Here is a 12,867-nt window from a genome sequence, read left to right as displayed (position 1 = left end):
TTTCTCCCCCCATTTCCCATTTTCCCCTATTCCCACCACCCCTTCGGATCCCCACTTCCCCACACTTTTCTCCTCCACCTCTTCCCATCCTCTCCTTTTCCCTGTTAAAAACCCCCGGATTTAGCACAAGAATTCCTCCATAAAAACCCCATCCCGTGGCTCCAGAGCCAATTCCACCTGGAAAAACCCCTCGAATTCCTGGATTTTTCCCCTTTTTCCAGCCAGGGGATGACATAGTCTTAATGGCAGAAGCTCTGGAAAAGCTTTTCCTGCAGAAAATCTCGGAGATGACCCCGGAGGAGACGGAAATCGTCATCGCCCAGACCAAGGGCAGAGGCCGCGCCCGCAAGGAAGCAGGTAGGGATCCCAGAATTCCCCAATTCCCGGGATTCCCCAATTCCCGGGATTCCCCAGCGCCAGCTCCAAGCAGAGCCTTTCATTGGCGCCTCAATTCATTCCCACATTTCCCTGTTCTGGGGGTTTTTTTTCTTGGTTTTAAGAGGAATATTTTAGGGGATTTTTCACTCGGACTTCTCCTATTTCCTTCCTTTTTCCCCTGTTTTTTCCCCCTTTTTCCCCTCCCTTTTTCCTACCCCTTTTCCTCACTTCCTTCCTTTACATTCCCCTTTTTTCCCATTATTGTTCCCCTTATTTTCCCTCCCCCTTATTTTCCCTCCCCCTTATTTTCCCTCCCCCTTATTTTCCCTCCCCCTTATTTTCCCTCCCCCTTATTTTCCCTCCCCCTTATTTTCCCTCCCCCTTATTTTCCCTCCCCCTTTGTTTCCCCCCCCTTTGTTTCCCCCCCCTTTGTTTCCCCCCCCTTTGTTTCCCCCCCCTTTGTTTCCCCCCCGTTTTTTCCCCCATATTTATGTTTCCCCCCACATTTATCCCCCCCTTTTTTCCCCCCTTACTTATTTCGTCCCCCTTTTCGTCCCCCTTTTCGTCCCCCTTTTCGTCCCCCTTTTCGTCCCCCTTTTCGTCCCCCTTTTCGTCCCCCTTTTCGTCCCCCTTTTCCCCCCATATTTATTCCCCCGTTGTTTATCCCCCTCTTTTTCCTTTTCCCCCCCATATTCATATTCCCCCCCCATATTCATATTCCCCCCCATATTTATATTTCCCCCCCATATTTATATCCCCCCCTTATTTCCCCTTTTCCCCCCATTCCCACCCCATAACCGCTCTCCCCTCTCCCGGCAGTGACCTCCAAGCCCGGCTCGTCGGCGCTGCCCGGCGCCCCGCAGGCCTCGTCCCCGGCGCCGCCCGCGGTGCCCGCTGCCGCCCTGGCGCCGCCGCCGCCGCACCCGTTCCCGCCGGTGCCGCCCGAGCTGCTGGTGCCGCCGCCGGTGATGACCATGGTGCCCCCCGCGCCCGCCCCGCCCGCCCCGGCCCCCGCGCCCGCCCCGGCCCCCGCGGCGCTGCCGCCGCACCCGCCCGTCATCCCCACGCCCGCGCAGCCCGTCAAGGTGAGCAGCTGCCTCTGCCCCTCGTTAGTGCGCCTCGTTAACGAGCCTGGGCAGTGGGGTTGGAGTTCAGTGTCATTAACGTTGTTAATTACCCTTTGCGCCCGTGCAGCCCGTCAAGGTGAGCAGCTGCCTCTGCCCCTTGTTAGGGCGCCTCGTTAACGAGCCTGGGCAGTGGGGTTTGGGGTTGGGTGTCATTAACGTTGTTAATTACCCTTTGCGCCCGTGCAGCCCGTCAAGGTGAGCAGTGCTGCCTCTGCCCCTCGTTAGGGCGCCCTTGTTAACGAGCCTGGGCAGTGGGGTTTGGGGTTGGGTGTCATTAACGTTGTTAATTACCCTTTGCGCCCGCGCAGCCCGTCAAGGTGAGCAGCTGCCTCTGCCCCTCGTTAGGGCGCCTTTGTTAACGAGCCTGGGCAGTGGGGTTTGGGGTTGGGTGTCATTAACGTTGTTAATTACTCTTTGCGCCCGCGCAGCCCGTCAAGGTGAGCAGTGCTGCCTCTGCCCCTCGTTAGGGCGCCTCATTAACGAGCCTGGGCAGTGGGGTTTGGGTTCGGTGTCATTAACGTTGTTAATTACCCTTTGCGCCCGCGCAGCCCGTCAAGGTGAGCAGTGCTGCCTCTGCCCCTCGTTAGGGCGCCTTTGTTAACGAGCCTGGGCAGTGGGGTTTGGGTTCGGTGTCATTAACGTTGTTAATTACCCTTTGCGCCCGCGCAGCCCGTCAAGGTGAGCAGTGCTGCCTCTGCCCCTCGTTAGTGCGCCTCGTTAAGGAGCCTGGGCAGTGGGGTTTGGGGTTGGGTGTCGTTAACATTGTTAATTACTGTTTGCGCCCGCGCAGCCCGTCAAGGTGAGCAGCTGCCTCTGCCCCTCGTTAGGGCGCCTCGTTAACGAGCCTGGGCAGTGGGGTTTGGGTTGGGTGTCATTAACGTTGTTAATTACCCTTTGCGCCGGCGCAGCCCGTCAAGGTGAGCAGCTGCCTCTGCCCCTCGTTAGGGCGCCTCGTTAACGAGCCTGGGCAGTGGGGTTTGGGTTCGGTGTCATTAGCGTTGTTAATTACCGTTTGTTAGTCTGGGTTTATTTTTATCTTTTCTTATCAATCCTGTTATTCTGGGGGGTTTTGTTGCTGTTGCTATTATTGTTGATAAGGCTTTTTTAGCTTGAATTAATTAGCCTAATTGGGTATTACAATTTAGTACTATCACTTGTATTATTTTTTTTTTTAATACTTATTAGTGTTATCATTGTTGTTCTTATACTTATTACTATTATTATTTTTAATTATTATTATTATTAATTATTGCTTCTTATTATCACTTATTATTGATTTTATTATTTTTGTTCTTATTGTTGTTTCTGTTGTTAAGGCTTTATTAGTCTTAATTAATTAGCTCGATCAGATATTAGGATTCATTATTTATTGTTGTATCTCTTGTTCTTATTACTGGTAATAGTATTATTATTGTAGTTGCTAAATTATTGTTTCCTGTTATTTACTATTTTAGTTATTGTTATGAGGTTATTATTATTTATTATTATTCATGTATTTATATGATTATTAGTATTAAGGTTATCAGGTTATTTGTTTTTACTTCTTATAATTTATTATTTTTATTGCTGTTATGGTTATCAGTTTCTTTACTATTTTTTGTTAGTAATTATTTTAACTAGTACTGAGGTTTTCAGGTTATTTGTTATTATTTGCTATTATTTACTATTTTAATTATTATTCTTATCAGGTTTTTTGTGATTTTTCTTTTTTTTTATTATTATTATGGTTATTAGCTTATTTATGATTATTTGGTATCATTTATTAATTATTACTGTTCTTATCCTGTTCATTACTCCTAACTCCGGGCCGTTGGAGTGGTCAAGTGGTCACTCTTGGCTTGGCCGTGGGGTTGGATTGGGAGGCCCCGGGTTGGTCCAAAAATTCCCGGTTTGGGGAGCTCCCACTGGACCCAGTTTCCCATGGAACCCCATCCCACTGATCCTCTTCCCAACCTTCCCTGAGTTTTTACAGCTCGGGAAGGAAATCCCAATTTTTGGAGGCCGCTCCGAGCCTTGAGCTCGGCTGCTCCAACAGGAATAATCCGGCTTTTCCCAGTGAATATTTAGGGAAGGGCCTCCGACGTCTTCTCGTAGCCTTTGGCCACCAGGTCGAGTCGCCGACTTTGGCGATCCCGAGCCCGCGCTCCCGGCAGCGAACCTGGGTGGGAACGACCCCGAAGCCGAAAACTCCAGAGGTTAACGCTGCGTTTTTTGGGTGATTTCCAGACAAAAAAAGGGGTGAAGAGGAAAGCAGACACCACCACCCCGACCACCATGGACCCCATCCACGAGTCGTCCTCGCTGCCCGCCGAGCCCAAGGCCACCAAGCTGGGCCCGCGCCGCGAGAGCAGCCGGCCCGTGAAGCCCCCCAAGAAGGAGATCCCAGACTCGCAGCAGCACCCCGTGGAGAAGAGCAGCAAGACCTCGGAGCAGCTCAAGTACTGCGGCGGCATCATCAAGGAGATGTTCGCCAAGAAGCACGCGGCCTACGCCTGGCCCTTCTACAAACCCGTGGACGTGGAGGCGCTGGGGCTGCACGACTACTGCGACATCATCAAGCACCCCATGGACCTGAGCACCATCAAGGTGAGGGGGGATAACGGGGGTTTGGGGGGATAAAACAGGATTTGGGGGGGAAAAAATGGGGGTTTGGGGGGATAAAACAGGATTTGGGGGGGAAAAATGGGGGTTTGGGGGGATAAAACAGGATTTGGGGGGGAAAATGGGGGTTTGGGGGGATAAAACAGGATTTGGGGGGGGAAATGGGGGTTTGGGGGGACAAAACAGGATTTGGGGGGGAAAAATGGGGGTTTGGGGGGATAAAACAGGATTTGGGGGGGAAAAATGGGGGTTTGGGGGGATAAAACAGGATTTGGGGGGGGAAAATGGGGGTTTGGGGGGATAAAACAGGATTTGGGGGGGGAAATGGGGGTTTGGGGGGATAAAACAGGATTTGGGGGGGAAAAATGGGGGTTTGGGGGGATAAAACAGGATTTGGGGGGGGAAATGGGGGTTTGGGGGGATAAAACAGGATTTGGGGGGGGAAATGGGGGTTTGGGGGGATAAAACAGGATTTGGGGGGGAAAAATGGGGGTTTGGGGGGATAAAACAGGATTTGGGGGGGAAAATGGGGGTTTGGGGGGATAAAACAGGATTTGGGGGGGGAAATGGGGGTTTGGGGGGATAAAACAGGATTTGGGGGGGAAAAATGGGGGTTTGGGGGGATAAAACAGGATTTGGGGGGGAAAAATGGGGGTTTGGGGGGATAAAACAGGATTTGGGGGGGAAAAATGGGGGTTTGGGGGGGAAAATGGGGGTTTGGGGGGATAAAACAGGATTTGGGGGGGAAAATGGGGGTTTGGGGGGATAAAACAGGATTTGGGGGGGAAAAATGGGGGTTTGGGGGGATAAAACAGGATTTGGGGGGGAAAATGGAGGTTTGGGGGGATAAAACAGGATTTGGGGGGGAAAATGGAGGTTTGGGGGGATAAAACAGGATTTGGGGGGGGAAATGGGGGTTTGGGGGGATAAAACAGGATTTGGGGGGGGAAATGGGGGTTTGGGGGGATAAAACAGGATTTGGGGGGGAAAAATGGGGGTTTGGGGGGATAAAACAGGATTTGGGGGGGGAAATGGGGGTTTGGGGGGATAAAACAGGATTTGGGGGGGGAAATGGGGGTTTGGGGGGATAAAACAGGATTTGGGGGGGGAAATGGGGGTTTGGGGGGATAAAACAGGATTTGGGGGGAAAAATGGGGGTTTGGGGGGGGAAAATGGGGGTTTGGGGGGGGAAATGGGGGTTTGGGGGGGGAAATGGGGGTTTGGGGGGATAAAACAGGATTTGGGGGGGAAAAATGGGGGTTTGGGGGGGAAAAATGGGGAGTTGGGGGAAAAAACAGGATTTGGGGGGAAAAAACAAGATTTGGGGGGGAAAAATGGGGGTTTGGGGAAGAAAAATGGGAGTTTAGATGGAAAATGGGGGGTTGGGGGAAGAAACGGGAGTTTGGGGAAAAAACGGGAGTTTGGGGATAAAAACCAGGATTTCAGGGAGAAAATTTAGGATTTGAGCACATTCCAGTGGCATTTTTGGGATGTTTGGTTGCATCTTCGTGATGTTTAGGAAGAAAATCGCCCCAAAATCCTTCCAGGATAGGTCCTGGGAACTCCAAAATTGGGGTTTTTAATAGCAAGTTTCAGAGTAAGGGTTTTTGGGGAAAAATCCCAGGATTTCAGCACCTTTCAGTGGCGTTTTTGGGTTTGGGGATGTTTGGTCACTCTTTTGGACCCAAAGAAGGGAGTTTTTGGCCCAAAGTAATCATTTTTTGGACCAAAAATAGTCATTCTTTTGGACCAAAACCAAGGGGTTTTGTGACCAAACCAAGTCACTTTTTTGGACCAAAATAAAGGAGGTTTTTGGGCAAAGGTAGCGATTTTTTGGACCAAACTCAGCCCTTCTGGTTGTCCAAAACAAGTCGCTTTTTTCACCAGAACTTCGCGTTCTTTTGACCAAAAACCGTCCATTTTTTGCACCAAAACACGGGGGTTTTTTAATCAAAGAACAGATTTTCTTTTGGACCAAAATCAGGCATTCTTTTACCCAAAATTCCCACTTTTCCAGCCCTGAATTTTGGGGTTTTTTGCTCCCTTTCAGTCCAAGCTGGAGAACCGGGAATACCGGGACGCTCAGGAATTCGCGGCCGACGTGCGGTTGATGTTCTCCAACTGCTACAAGTACAACCCCGCCGACCACGAGGTCGTGGCCATGGCCAGGAAGCTCCAGGTGAGGATTCCAGATCCCTGGGGGAAACTTCCCCCCCTTTTCCAGGAGCGTTTTCCCTTTGGGAAAAGTCTTGGAATAACGTCCCCCCAAAAAAACGCTGACTCGGCAAAAAAAAAAGGTGGAAAATTGGCGCTTTTTTGTCGTGGAAGTGGAAGGAATCAGCTCGGTTTCAGCCCAGTTTCCTCCTCCAAGCTCAGCTTGATTTCAGATTTCTCTTTTTCCTATCCCAGCTCAATTTTCTCTCCTTTTTCTTCCCAATTTCCTCTCAATTTTCCCTCAGTTTTTTCTCAATTTTCTCTCGAGTTTCTCTCAAATTTCCTTCAGTTCTCCCTCAGTTTTCCCTCAATTTCTTCTCAATTTTCCCTCAGTTTTTTCTCAATTTCCTCTCAGTTTTCCCTCAATTTCTTCCCAGTTTCCTCCTTTAAGCTCGATTTTTAGTTAATGTTTTTCTTTTTCCTGTTCTAGCTAAAGTTTTCCTCTCAGTTTTCCTCTCAGTTTTCCCTCAATTTCTTCCCAGTTTCCTCCTTTAAGCTCGATTTTTAGTTAATATTTTTCTTTTTCCTGTTCCAGCTAAAGTTTTCCCCTCAGTTTTCCCCTCAGTTTTCCCCCAAATTTTCCCTCCGTTTTCCTTCAGTTTTCCCTCCATTTCCCTCAAATGTCCCTCAATTTCCTCTCGATTTTCCCCCAATTTTCCCTCAATTTCCTCTCAATTTTCCCTCAGTTTTTCCTCAATTTCCTCTCAATCTTCCCTCAATTTCTTCCCAATTTCCTCCTTTAAGCTTGATTTTATTTAATATTTTTCTTTTTCCTGTTCTAGCTAAATTCCCCCTCAGTTTCCCCCTCAGTTTCCCCCTCAGTTTCCCCCTCAGTTTCCCCCTCAGTTTCCCCCTCAGTTTCCCCCTCAGTTTCCCCCTCAGTTTCCCCCTCAGTTTCCCCCTCAGTTTCCCCCTCAATCTCCCTCCAATTTCCTCTCAGTTTTCCCTCCATTTCTTCTCAGTTTTCTCCTTTAGGCTCAGCTTTATTTCATGTTCCTTTTTTTCCCCTCCCTTTCCCCTCCCTTTCCCCTCCCAGCTCCCCCTTTAAGCCGGGCTTTATTTAATATTTCTCTTTTTCCTGTCCCTCCCAGTTTCGGAGGCAGGAGTAGGAAGGACGAGCACAGCTCCAAAATGTCCCTTTTGTCCCCAAAAAGCCTCGAGAGGAACCCAGAGAGGCCCTGCTGAGCTTTAGGTCCCTCCTCCGGCGCTTTTCCCGGCAGTTCTCCCATCTTTTCCTCATTCCCAAGGGTTCGGAATTCGTTAATCGGCTCCTAACGAAGCTCCCGCGGCGCCAGTGAAGGCCTTGGCATCAAAACTCCGTAAAAACACCTGGATTCCAGCGTTTTTTTGGAATTTGCCTGGTTAAAGTAAGGAAAATCCCATGAATTTGGGAAGAGCAGAGCTCCCTCCACTCCCGGAGCTCCAAATACTCCAATATTCCGGTTTTTAACCCAAAAATTCCTTAAAAGCACCTGCAGCGCTTCCTGCATTCATCATTCCAGGCGTTTATTCCCTTAAATCCTGATTTTTCCTGGGTTTTTTTTGGCCTTGGGAGGATTGTGGTCCTTGTTTTCCTAAGAAATTAATGGGATTTTTAATAACTCGATCCCAAATCCATGTGAAAGATGGAAAATTGGCGTGGAAAAATCCTTCGGCCGTGGAGGGGATGGGAGGAAGGAAAAGCCCCAATTCCAGAGACGTGGAATGAGAAGAGAATCCCTCGAAATTAGGAGGAAAATGGCTGAAATTTGGGAAAAACATGAATTAAGGGAAGAATTCCAAGGCTGACTTAAGGAACAACAGGGAGAAGGAAAAGCAGGAATGGGATTTGAAGGAATTTGTGGAGTTTTGGGACTGGAAAAATCGGGAAAGGGCTCCAGCTCTGCTGATCCATCCGGATGTGGAGCTGGGAGAGAAAAGCCAGGGAACAGCAGCAGCAAACGCAGGAAATTTGAGGAAATTGTGGATTTTCTGGGGTGTTTCCATGAAAATCCAGCTCAGGTTTAACGGGAGCTGAGGAATGCTGGGGGAATGTGAGTTTTGGGGTGAATTTCGGGGAATCCAGGGTCTTTTTAGTGGTTCTTTTCCTGGAATTTAGGAGGAGGAGACTTTTGGAAAATGCAATTCCCGCTCTCCAGTGTGTTTGGATCCAGCAAAAAAACCTTTTTGGGTGAAATTCCAGGGAATTTTCCGACCCCCAGAAGGAGGAAAAGGCAAAATCCAAGCTGAAATCTCGATTTTTCCTCTCCCGGGCTGAACATTTCCGTGGAAAATTGCCGTTTTTCACCTTGTTTTTGGGGGAAAATCCTCAGCGAGCGACGTCTCCGGATGACCAAATCCAGACCAAACCCAGGATTCCAGGTTGGGATCACATTCCTGGAAAGCTCAACCACTCAGGAAGCTTGAAATTTTGGGATGAAAATGGAAAAAAAGGTGGATTTTGAGCGCTGTAATCCCAAAAACGACAGCCGGAGTCCTGGGAAAGCCCAGCCTGGGGAATCGCTCGTTTCCCTGCTTTTTCAGCACCAGAAGATCCCTTTTTCTTTGGTTTTCCGGGGAATTCCAGTTTCTGGAAGAGGTTTTGAATCCAGCATTAGAAATACATTAATTAACTCCCGTTTGATTCCGTGGGGTTTTATTTCCCAGCCATTCCCGCGTGGATTTTCTGGGATCCTTCCCACATTTCATGATCCGGCTTCTCCCAAATCCATGGAGAATAAAACTTGGCCTAAAACCAGCCCGGAATGGCGGATTTTGGATGCTGGAGGATTTCAGAAGGAGAATTCCGACGCCGATGGAGCTTTTCCGGCTGGTGGCGATGGGGGATGGGAATTTCTGGCTCATGGGAAACAGGAATTGGGTCATAAATGCTCCAAATGGAGTGAAAACCTCCAAAACGGAGGGAAAAGCCTTCAAAAAGGAGTGAAATCCTTCCAAAAGGAGGGGAAAATTCTTTAAAAACAAGGGGAAATCGTTCAAAATGGAGCAAAAATCTTGCGAAATGAGGGAAAATCTTGCGAAATGAGGGAAAATCCTTCAAAATTGAGTGAAAATCCTTCAGAAAGGTGGGAAAATCCCTTAAAAAGGAAGGAAAATCCTTCAAAAAGGAGGAAAAAATCCTTCAAAATGAGGGAAAATCTTTCAGAATGAGGGAAAATCTTTCAGAATGAGGGAAAGCCCCTGAAATGGATGAAGAGCAGCGGGGGCTGGGAATCCACAGTGGAATTAAGGCTGGAAAAGACCTCCAGCTCCATGGAGTCGACCCAAGATGATCCAGGAAGATCCAGAGGAACTCAGAACGTGGAAAACGCCGCTCTAAAATGAACAAATCCTCTCAGTTTTGCCCCAGATTCGCTCTGGAGATGGTTGAGCTCTCTCCAGTGGGAATCAGTGCTGGGATTAAGGTTGGGAAAGAGCTCTGAAATCACGGAGGCAACCAAAGATGATCCAGGAAGATCCAGAATTACTCGGAAAGCTGGAAAATGCAGCTTTTAAATGAGAAATGGAGTAAATCCTGTAATTTTTTCCCCCGTGAATCACTCTGGAGAGGGTTGGGATCTCCACTGGGAATCCACGGTGGAACTTCTAAGATCATCACATCAACCGAAGGTGATCCAAGAAGATCTCGAGAACCTGGAAGATGCAGCTTTTCAACGAGAAATTGAGGAAAAATCCTCTCCATTTTCCCCCCAGCCCCACCTCGCAGACAGTCAGAATTCCAAGGAATTCCAAGATTTTGGGATCGCCTCCCCCCCCGCCCCATGTCCAAATATTGACCCCTTGTGTAGAACCCCCACATCCGGAGGGACTCCCCCTTTCCGGAGCTCCCCTCGGTGCCGAACCCGGCGTCACTCCGCGCCCATCGCTGTCGTTCCAGGACGTGTTCGAGATGCGCTTTGCCAAGATGCCGGACGAGCCGGAGGAGCCGGTGATTCCCGCCTCGTCCCCCGTGGTGGTCCCACCCCCCACCAAGGTGGCCCCGCCCTCGTCCAGCGACAGCAGCAGCGACAGCTCCTCCGACAGCGACAGCTCCTCCGACGACTCCGAGGAGGAGCGGGCGCAGCGCTTGGCCGAGCTCCAGGAGCAGGTACGGGCTCGTCCCGGGCTCCTTCCAGGCGGTGACCTCGGGGTCACGGCTCGAAGGCGTGGATTTCCCACGGCCGTCGGCTCCAGAGGCACCGAAATCGTTGGGTTGGTTGACCCCAAGTTCTGGGGTTTTTACCCAAAATCGTTGGGTTGGTTGACCTGAAATCCTTCAATTTGTTGACCCCAAGTTCTGGGGTTTTTACCCAAAATCGTTGGGTTGGTTGACCTGAAATCCTTGGGTTTGCTGACCCCAAATTCTGGGGTTTTTACCCAAAATCGTTGGGTTGGTTGACCTGAAATCCTTCAATTTGTTGACCCCAAATTCTGGGGTTTTTACCCAAAATCGTTGGGTTGGTTGACCTGAAATCCTTGGGTTTGCTGACCCCAAATTCTGGGGTTTTTACCCAAAATCGTTGGGTTGGTTGACCTGAAATCCTTCAGTTTGTTGACCCCAAGTTCTGGAGTTTTTACCCAAAATCGTTGGGTTGGTTGACCTGAAATCCTTCAATTTGTTGACCCCAAGTTCTGGGGTTTTTACCCAAAATCGTTGGTTTGGTTGACCTGAAATCCTTGGGTTCGTTGACCCCAAGTTCTGGAGTTTTTACCCAAAATCGTTGGGTTGGTTGACCTGAAATCCTTGGGTTCGTTGACCCCAAGTTCTGGGGTTTTTACCCAAAATCGTTGGGTTGGTTGACCTGAAATCCTTGGGTTTGCTGACCCCAAATTCTGGGGTTTTTACCCAAAATCGTTGGGTTGGTTGACCTGAAATCCTTCAATTTGTTGACCCCAGGTTCTGGGGTTTTTACCCAAAATCGTTGGGTTGGTTGACCTGAAATCCTTGGGTTCGTTGACCCCAAGTTCTGGGGTTTTTACCCAAAATCGTTGGGTTGGTTGACCTGAAATCCTTGGGTTTGTTGACCCCAAGTTCTGGGGTTTTTACCCAAAATCGTTGGGTTGGTTGACCTGAAATCCTTGGGTTTGCTGACCCCAAATTCTGGGGTTTTTACCCAAAATCGTTGGTTTGGTTGACCTGAAATCCTTGGGTTCGTTGACCCCAAGGTCTGGGGTTTTTACCCAAAATCGTTGGGTTGGTTGACCTGAAATCCTTCAATTGGTTGACCCCAAGTTCTGGGGTTTTTACCCAAAATCGTTGGGTTGGTTGACCTTAAATCCTTCAGTTTGTTGACCCCAAGTTCTGGGGTTTTTACCCAAAATCGTTGGGTTGGTTGACCTTAAATCCTTGGATTCGTTGACCCCAAATTCTGGGGTTTTTACCCAAAATCGTTGGGTTGGTTGACCTGAAATCCTTGGGTTCGTTGACCCCAAGTTCTGGGGTTTTTACCCAAAATCGTTGGGTTGGTTGACCTTAAATCCTTGGATTCGTTGACCCCAAGTTCTGGGGTTTTTACCCAAAATCGTTGGGTTGGTTGACCTGAAATCCTTGGGTTTGTTGACCCCAAGTTCTGGGGTTTTTACCCAAAATCATTGGGTTGGTTGACCTGAAATCCTTGGGTTCGTTGCCCCCAAATTCTGGGGTTTTTACCCAAAATCGTTGGGTTGGTTGACCTGAAATCCTTGGGTTCGTTGACCCCAAGTTCTGGGGTTTTTACCCAAAATCGTTGGTTTGGTTGACCTTAAATCCTTGGATTCGTTGACCCCAAGTTCTGGGGTTTTTACCCAAAATCGTTGGGTTGGTTGACCTGAAATCCTTGGATTCGTTGACCCCAAATTCTGGGGTTTTTACCCAAAATCGTTGGGTTGGTTGACCTGAAATCCTTGGGTTTGTTGACCCCAAGTTCTGGGGTTTTTACCCAAAATCGTTGGGTTGGTTGACCTGAAATCCTTGGATTCGTTGACCCCAAGTTCTGGGGTTTTTACCCAAAATCGTTGGGTTGGTTGACCTGAAATCCTTGGGTTCGTTGCCCCCAAGTTCTGGGTTTTTACCCAAAATCGTTGGGTTGGTTGACCTGAAATCCTTCAATTTGTTGACCCTAAATTCTGAAGTTTAACCTGAAATCCTTGGGTTTGTTGGCCCAAAGTTGGTGGCTTTTAACTCAAAGTTATTGGGTTTGTTGACCCAAAATCTCTGGGTTTGTTGACCTAAGAGTGTTGGGTTGATCCAAAGTCGTTGGGTTTGTGCCCCAGAATCGTTGGCTTTGTTGATCCCGAGTTGGCTTGGGTTGACTCAAAATCCTTGGGTTGGGTTGGTTGACCCAACGTTGTCGGGTTGAGCCGAAGTCGTTGGGTTTCGAGCAAAGCTCAAAGAAACGGGAGCTTTCCAGGAGGATCCTTCTGCTGGAACGTGGTGGGAGGTTGGATTGGATGGCCTTGGAGGTGACCAAGGAGTGACTGGACACTGCTGTGGGTGACCATGTGGGGGTCGGTCCAAGGTTGGACTTGATGACCTTGGAGGTGTCCATGGACACTGCTCTGGGTGACCACGTGGGGGTCGGTCTGAGGT

At 49.1% G+C, this 12,867-nt stretch overlaps 1 protein-coding gene across 3 annotated transcripts in view; it reads left to right on the top strand.

Moving 5' to 3' along the window:
- BRD4 (bromodomain containing 4) overlaps positions 1-12,867 on the top strand; it is a 63,788-nt gene that overhangs the window by 14,385 nt on the left and 36,536 nt on the right. For all 3 annotated transcript variants that reach the window (XM_082299407.1, XM_082299405.1, XM_082299406.1), the window contains exons 6-10: positions 222-357; positions 1,198-1,463; positions 3,732-4,091; positions 6,157-6,285; positions 10,198-10,407. In XM_082299407.1, coding sequence (XP_082155533.1) covers positions 222-357; positions 1,198-1,463; positions 3,732-4,091; positions 6,157-6,285; positions 10,198-10,407 — 1,101 coding nt within the window. The remainder of the gene's footprint in view (positions 1-221; positions 358-1,197; positions 1,464-3,731; positions 4,092-6,156; positions 6,286-10,197; positions 10,408-12,867) is intronic.

The sequence above is a fragment of the Coloeus monedula genome, assembly GCF_965178545.1.
Source record: "Coloeus monedula genome assembly, chromosome: 31".
Lineage (NCBI taxonomy): Eukaryota > Metazoa > Chordata > Aves > Passeriformes > Corvidae > Coloeus > Coloeus monedula.
The sequence above is the reverse complement of the archived record's forward strand: the minus strand, read 5'-3'. Positions and strand labels throughout refer to the sequence as shown.